Genomic DNA, 8,091 nt, shown 5'->3' with positions numbered 1-8,091 from the left:
AATCATTTAAGGGGCAATGTATACGCTTCTATAACAAGATTCCGGTTGATATACAAAATTTGCCTTTCACGAGGTTTAAAACTATAGTGAGACAAAAACTTTATACTAAAGGTTATTATACAACTTCTGCGTACTTGGATGACAAAAATCCGTGGTAGTAACCCGTTTAGCTCATGGAGGTAGTCTCGATCTCTGATGTTTCAAATAAAAAAATTGATTGAATGATTTGAATTTGACACCTTCCTCTTCGTTACGAATTTGCAATTGCCCCTCTATTTTCTTTTGGCCTTCTTAATTCTTGTTGTCTAGTCATTTCCTACGTGTATATTTCTTCTTTTGCTTATATAATTCCAAATGGGGTGCTATTATACATCATAAGGTAATACAGAAGATCGTTCTTCCAGACGGAGTTTTGGCATTAACTTATTTTAAAGCGCTTAATTTCTCGCTCGTTCGGTTGTGGCATGTATGGCTTTGAATTGTAAGTCTTATGTAAAGTACGCAAGTGGCGAAAGTGAAATTCGATTATTTTAATTGAACAAAATTTTAATTGAAATTAAATACCAGTAAATACACATTTAATTGCAGGTGACTGTACCTGCAAAGGTTTGTGCAATCCCAATATTTAATCAAAATTTCCATTCACAGATAATAAGCAAAGTTAATAAAGCCTAAAGTTACCCTGCACACCTTTTACGATACCGTAAATCAGCAGTTACTATAATTCACTCGAGTTCCAGTGGTTCGGCTCGGATATAGAGTGGTCCACCCCATGTGGTTGCACCTTTACCCATGCCTTTTTGCTATTGGTCCAATGCAAAATCTTATTACGAAAAAATTCAATTTCAAGAATTTCATTTTCAATAAGTAACAAAAGAAAAAAAGAGATCGTTATCATTATTGTCATTGCATCCCTTAACGTCCTTTCAGATGAATGATGCAATTGTGACGTTGTAAACTGTACCATATGCAAGCATAAATAGCAATAAACGAATTATTTCCTTTTTAAAGTGAGTATATTTGTTCCCTGGCTTTCTTGTTCCTCGTCACGAAGGTACAACTTCTTGACAGCTGTTTTATTGCCCGCGAACTCCCGCGCTAATCGGACGTTGCAAGTACACAACGGCACGCGTGTTTAATTAAATTTAGCTATTAAACTATTTATGCAATTTAGTGATAGCATATTATGCTGTACTTCTGTGTGAAATACGGGACTGTGTGAATTCGGCCACGCCCTTGCGCCTTGCACAGAGCCGATACTTTCTGTGAGAATCCTCCCAGTAAGTATTCAAACTATCTGTGTGGATTCACTATAAAAGAAGGCTCAATAAATAGTAGAATGCTCGACACAAAAACAATTAACCTAAAGCCCTGTTTTGGAAAATGTTATTCGCGCGCAATTAATTTTCATTAACTATTTAGTTAGCCACAAACAATGCTCTTTTTGACAAGATATGTTACTTTCATAGTAAATAATCGACGTTTAAAATCTGTGGCGGGTCAAGTGCATTGTCGGGGCATAGATTATGATTTTGTGGAACAGAAAGAACATTTCGAAAAGTAGGTAAGAAATGAAACGCAGTGGAAAAAGGAAACAAAGAATATTTATTATTAAACAAACGTGAAAAATATTTTTAAGTCAAATCTAACATTCTACCTTAGAACAACTATTTATGGACGACGGTATTTTTTTGAAATTTCATTGTCACGTACTTCCCTTTGCTCGACGCAGACTGACACAAGACAGTAAGAGGTTAGTAACATATCTTCCTTTTTTAACCAAACTTTAAAATTATACATTTTTGTGTGTATGTAACGCGATTACACCAGCATTTGTGAACCGATTTTAATGATTCTGTTTAAATTCCATTCAATTATAATTATTAATACAAAGATCGAACGCTCAGAAAAAATTCCTTCGATCCGGTCGGATTCGAACCGACGTCTTCTTGCATACCGTGCCAGACGCTATACCAACTACGCCATGGAACGAACCAACGGACCTCACGAATTTTTCTATGTGCTTGCGTCGTGTCTTTGTACTTGGTCTTTCAACGACTTTTTAGTCGTAGCGCCATCTATGAGAAATCTATGACAGATTTATCACCCAGTTAGTACCTTTACAGCTACCAGTCCTGGCGAGAGATGTCGCTATTCACTGTATAATTATTTTTTTTTATTCACTGTATTAATTCCATTCAATTCCTCAATATTGGTCTCACTTACATTTGAAGAAAATATTCCACCTCTAAGGGTGGTAAACTAGGGGATGAATGCAGTGTCGCGCACTTTCCGGTAATCGATTTCAATAAAACTTAGCAAATACATGTAATTCCACGAACTTTTGAGGTCGTTTTTGTATTAAGTATATAATTTCATTCGTCACAAAGAATTAAGTAATAAGATAAGTACAGACAATTTTTCTTTGTTTATCGCTCAGTTTCTCTCATGTACCACAAGCTTCATTTGAATATTGTTAGATAACTGGTGGCTATTAATCTCAGCGTTTCAGGGCTGCTGGGCCTTCAGGGTCTATAGGGTCAAGCAAATGGTTCGGCTCAATATTCCCGACGCCATTGCCGTTTCAGCTAATGGCCCGCTTTTGTCGAAGACAGGGCGAAGGTGATTATTCTTGATTGATAGTTAGAAGTCTGTGTTCTGCGTTTCAATATACTTCCTATTCAATTTTATACTGTTCCCAAAATGATTTAGCAATTGTGATGGTTTTTCTATTACTTTAAGTAAGAAAGAAAGAATGAAAAGTCTATTTGGTAACTTAATAACAAAATACGTATATATGTCAGAATTACGGAAGAAAGAAATGTATGTGGTCTGTGGTCAGAATGATATCAAAGAATAAAATAACTTTAGGGCAAATAGTAAAAATTTCTGAAATGATGATTTGAAGGAGGCACCAGATTTAAAAGTACTCTCCTATTCTTCTATTACTTTTAGAAGCACTGGAGCTTCTTGGGAAAGAGTTCATCCAGGCAAGTACTGCCACCTTACCTATTTCTGCCGCTAAGCACATTACTGCGCTCTAATTTTGAAGCGTAAGGGTGCTGCCGAAATTATAGGCACATGGGAGTTGTCGACGTATGTCCCAGGGTGACAGGCACAGTGGCAATGCCCGTCACATCTTTAAAGCTCTGAATGCCATTGCAACTGCTATGGACAGGCGTGTCGCATGCCACCATCACCGTATCAAAAAACTCTGTGTAATATTGAAAATAAATTCATAAAAGTTAAGATATTTAAATTAAACTCTAGTCTACGTAATGAAAATAAAGTTCATAACAAAATATATGGATTTTGAATAACCTTAAACAATAATTGTTCTTCACACTCAAGTTAATAAACTTTCCAGCTTGTATTGTCTGTACAATGCGACGTAGGCACTGGTTTTAAAAGAATGGTTTCATTATATTGAGCAAAATTCCAAGGAAACTTTCCTAGGCCTGAATATTTCCTTCCCCAGGGAAATCGGCAACGATTTATCAAACTCGCCTGTCAGATACTGTATACCTATACAAGTTCTTTCCAAAATGTTCTCAAGTTTTAATATATTTTCTGTAACAAATAGACGCCGTAAAAGCAAAAAAAAATCCAAGAAAACTGACATTAATGTTGTGCGAATTACAGTAACAGATTGTGACGTTCATGTATGTCACAAACAGCGCTATATTTACGTAGCATATAATAAAAAGTGCCTATAGTAAATACAGAAATGAAAATCGAATAGATTTATTAACCCCCTTCAAAAAAAGTAGGAGGTTCGCAATTGGATCGTATGTTTTTTTTTTGTATGTATGTTACGCGATAACTCCGGTATTTGTGAACCGATTTTCATGATTCTTTTTTGTTGGAAAGGGGGTACCTCCGTATCACCCACCTCTAAGGGTGGCTGTTCACGCATGAAGATTTATTTTTATAAATAGCGCCTACATTTTACTATAAGGAGCAATTATTTTAACGGTTGATTTAGCTATTCTCCAATTCAAGGCGTTTTTCTCTCATTATACTTTGAGTAGTGAGAACCGATTTTTATTATCTCCTGTGTCAAGTCCCGTATAGTAGCAAACCGAGCACGGATGCGTCGGCAAGTTCCTGTATGAAGTTCCAGGTAGAGAGCCGTCAGCGGCATGCCACCATTGTGAATCAGCCGCGGATAACGCGTATCATACGCGTGAAGAGTGCCCAGCTTGGGCGGAGCCTCGCGCCACGTTGTCCGCGGTAGTAGGGGCAGACCTATCGTTGTCAGGCTTGGCGAAAAGCGAAGAGGTCTGGAAGGCGGTTAGTACCGTCAGTGGTGCGGTCATGACGCTGAAGGAAACGGCGGAGGGGGAGCGGGAAGACGATGTCAACCACCTTACCTATTTCTGCCGCCAAGCAGTAATGTCAGCATTAGTGTGTTCCGGTTTTGAAGAATAGGGGTGCTGGTGAAATTACCTACAATGTGCCTACATGGGACTTGTCAATTTATGTCTCAGGGTGACGGGCGCAGTGGTAGTGCCCCACAGATCTTTGCAATTTAAAGCTCTGAGTGGCACTGTAACTGTTCTGGACAGGCGTGTAGCTTCATCAGACGCGCGACTTGTTCGTTCCATCACTGGATGTTATAGAAAAAATTGTCTATCAAAATTATGTACATGGTTAGCCCAACGTAGCGTATATGTAAATATTATATTGAAGATATAGTCATTCAGATGTTTTTCTGAGCAGGAAATTAAAGGGAAATTATTTTTCGATCTGGGAAATTTATTTTTCTCTCATAAAATAAGCTTGTATTAGGTGGTATGAAAAAACAACTTGCAAAAAATATTATAATTCAGATTTCCCATACAACACGTGCGCGGTTAATAGGATATTTTATAAAAGTTTGGTGGCACCTTTGTCTGTCGCACAGTCGACAAATGGAACTCCCTTCCAGCGCACGCATTCCCTTCTTCTTATGCTATGGGGTCGTTCAAACGAGGCATGAAGAGGCATCTTGTAGGCATACAGTGTGGAGGTGACTAGGGCAGTGATTGTATGAACACTACACTAGGCACCTTCACGTTTGGATTCCACTTTCCATTTAACACCAGGTACAGTGGAGTCATCTACCTGTCGTGTGTAAAAAAAATATGTATTATCATCCTGCAGTTACACAATGATATTTTGCTCTTTTTTCCTTTACATTGGGCCGATGATGCTATTTTTTCTTCTATTGCTAAGCTACGATCGTTTGCATTGTTGTAGATTGGCTGACAGTGACGTGGGCGCAAGGCGGCATGCAGCTGCAACCCGATGCCGACGACGACATCGACTCCGTCAAGGGACGGTGAGTGCATATTTCTTGCAGGATACTACTATTTCTTGAATAGAACAAATAGCAAAAACTAAATAAAATTAAAATTTAATAGTAAATTAGCGTAAATTGCAGGTAATAATTTTTGTAATAATTAGTACCTATATTACTTTTTTAAAAAGAAATGTTGCATGTATTTGTAATCCCACGGCTTTTAGGCAAACGCAGTTCGGTGCGCGCAGTGTCGTCCCAAAGATGCTCGCGTTGCATTGCACGTTGTGTTGCAAATAGTCTACACCGAGCTTTAGATATAGCTGGTTGATGGCTTTACAATCTCAGTCAGTCATGACCATATGATCTATAAAGAACGCGTAACGTGAGTTTGTTTGAAAAAACTAATGTATGTGATTTAGATTCGGAAATATAATTCTGGTTACATTTTCAATGTGTAGCTATCGCGGAAATCTAAGAAATCGTCAAATAGCAAAGTTTCCGAAACGTGTCAAGTTCGTTCTCCGAGTTAGAAGTTGTATCCGACGTATTATATATACGAAGAAACGCTTATACATTACATTACATATCGCTTAGAAAGTGTGACTTACCTTTTGGACCCGAGCTCATCAGCAATAGTGGTAATGGTGGTAGAAATTAGAATATCGATCAGACATTGCTCATACAAAGCGGTTTCCATAACTTTTGCAAAAACGGATAAGTTTAGGCTGTAGGCGGTACTTAGGTCTACGTAAAATATATCATTTTCCCTTTTGTTCCCCCATAATAACGTAAAAAGTGCAAAAGAGGTCGTAGGAATACTATTTTGTATAAAAATCATGATTTTATCTCTAACGGCGTGACATGTCTGAATACTTTAAAGATTCGATTGTATTTTCAATGTGAACCAAATGGAAGTAATGTAACAGTTCAATCTCGATTGCAGGAACGATTTCGGTTTTAGCGATGAATCGATAGTCGCACAGTTCTGCGGACATTCATGTGGAATACAACGCATTTTACTTTATTCAGGAAATGTGAGCGTAGGCTTTTTTACACCAACAACCATTATTCTTATATTATTCTTTATCCATTATTCTTTATTCTTTAACATTTTTTTAAAATTAAAGTTCACCTCACACGGCAAGCTCACGTTAATTATTATGCTATCAAACATTTTTTTGTGAAACTACATAATCTGCTATTAATCAGTTCTGATAATGAATAGAAATTTTTAATAAAGCGACGCAATTTTCAATATTTCGAGTGACATTCTATATTATACTGCTCTCTTCTTTGTATACTAATATAGGTAAAAATATTACATGGTTTGTGTACGAGCTGCTTGTCTCGTACAGTAATATGTCAGAATATGTCAGGTGATATCAGCGAGATGATGCAGGGAGGTGTCAAGATGCTGTAGAAATAATACTCGACCGACACCACAGAGTCACTTTATTGTGCTGAAAATTATAATTTATACATTTTGTACGTGCACAATGTAGGATGCGACGTTGCATATTTTCAGTTGCACAATAATGTACGTTGACCCGTACAGTTTGGGACACAAGAAATGCCATGTAGCTTCGCAGAATTTATTATATTATAGTAGCTGTTTGTCATACTGGAAGTGGTCTAGAGTTTGATCGTCAATGTCAAAAGAAAACGATATTAAGATTTTATAGTCTCCAGAGTTATTTGATCGAGATTTTTAGAAACATTTGCAACTTGACCTTTATTACACCAATTTACAACTTGAAATGATTCGACAAATATAACATGTTGTCCACTGACAACACGACACGCTTGTCGTCTTTAGTTTTCTAAACATTGGCTGATACACTGCCGAGTGTTAGGTATATAAAAAAATAATGATATAACAATTCAATAGCTGATTGAATCACAGGAAGCGGTTGGCAAGGATTGGGGACATAACGTGCCATTGAAGAATTTTGACTTACAGTAAAGTTGAAGTTTGTTTAGTTTATTTACGATTACAATCGAACAGTGATTTACACAAGCCAGGAACAGCGCGGTCTGCCGCAATTACGGAAGCTTATGGCTACTACATTGGCGACATAAATTGTGCCAACTTTTGCTACAGATAAACAAAAAACCCCTGTTCTCTGTTTCCATTGTGTTAATATGTTAGATTCGACCTTGCACAATAATAATTGATCTAGTTTAAAAGAAAGAAACAGGAAAGGTCTGGGAGTGAGTCAGAAGATTATATAAAAAAAATGTTCACACTAAGATCTTTGTCCAGATTAATTGGATCGGTCTTAACCGAAATGCAGAGAAAAAGGCTATTTTAAATTATAAAACGGTTATTTTTTCAAAAATGAATATCTCAAAATGAATTGAGACGTACCAAATCTCTGTTGGGAAAACCGTTATTAATTTCTCTATACTTACCAATTTGCATATTGTCCAGTCGCTCGGTTACTAACCTGGGCGTGGAAGGGCAAGTTGGGAAGGATGTTACAAAAGTTGACAGGTGGCAATAGTCAGATTGTTACCGAAATAGCGAGTAATGGTCACTAGTTGGGTTACGTCTGCCGTTGCATACCGACGTTGGAATGATTATCCATGCGAAGCTAAAGATGTTAGCGAACGACCGATAGAACAGTTACAAATAACGTTTGCGAGTACTAGAACTAATTTGATGACCTAAGTAACAAAAGACGTAGAGGGTACAAAGTTCAAGAGGAAATAAAATTATGCCAGTCCCCGTAGTATGGCTACGCATGTTAGTTAGACGCGCGCGATAAAATTGGAATAAGCGCGCTCTATTGGCTGTCTCAATTAGA

General features: G+C 37.4%; 1 protein-coding gene across 1 annotated transcript in view; it reads left to right on the top strand.

Annotated features, from left to right (window-relative positions):
* Positions 1 to 8,091, top strand: part of LOC113228737 — a 114,857-nt gene that overhangs the window by 50,024 nt on the left and 56,742 nt on the right. Inside the window, exon 4 of the mRNA XM_026462100.1 lies at positions 5,242 to 5,323. Coding sequence (XP_026317885.1) covers positions 5,242 to 5,323 — 82 coding nt within the window. The remainder of the gene's footprint in view (positions 1 to 5,241; positions 5,324 to 8,091) is intronic.

Source organism: Hyposmocoma kahamanoa, unplaced genomic scaffold (assembly GCF_003589595.1).
Source record: "Hyposmocoma kahamanoa isolate Upper Pololo Valley unplaced genomic scaffold, ASM358959v1 239, whole genome shotgun sequence".
Classification (NCBI taxonomy): domain Eukaryota; kingdom Metazoa; phylum Arthropoda; class Insecta; order Lepidoptera; family Cosmopterigidae; genus Hyposmocoma; species Hyposmocoma kahamanoa.
Note: the sequence above shows the minus strand (reverse complement) of the source record. Positions and strands in the feature narration are given on the sequence as shown.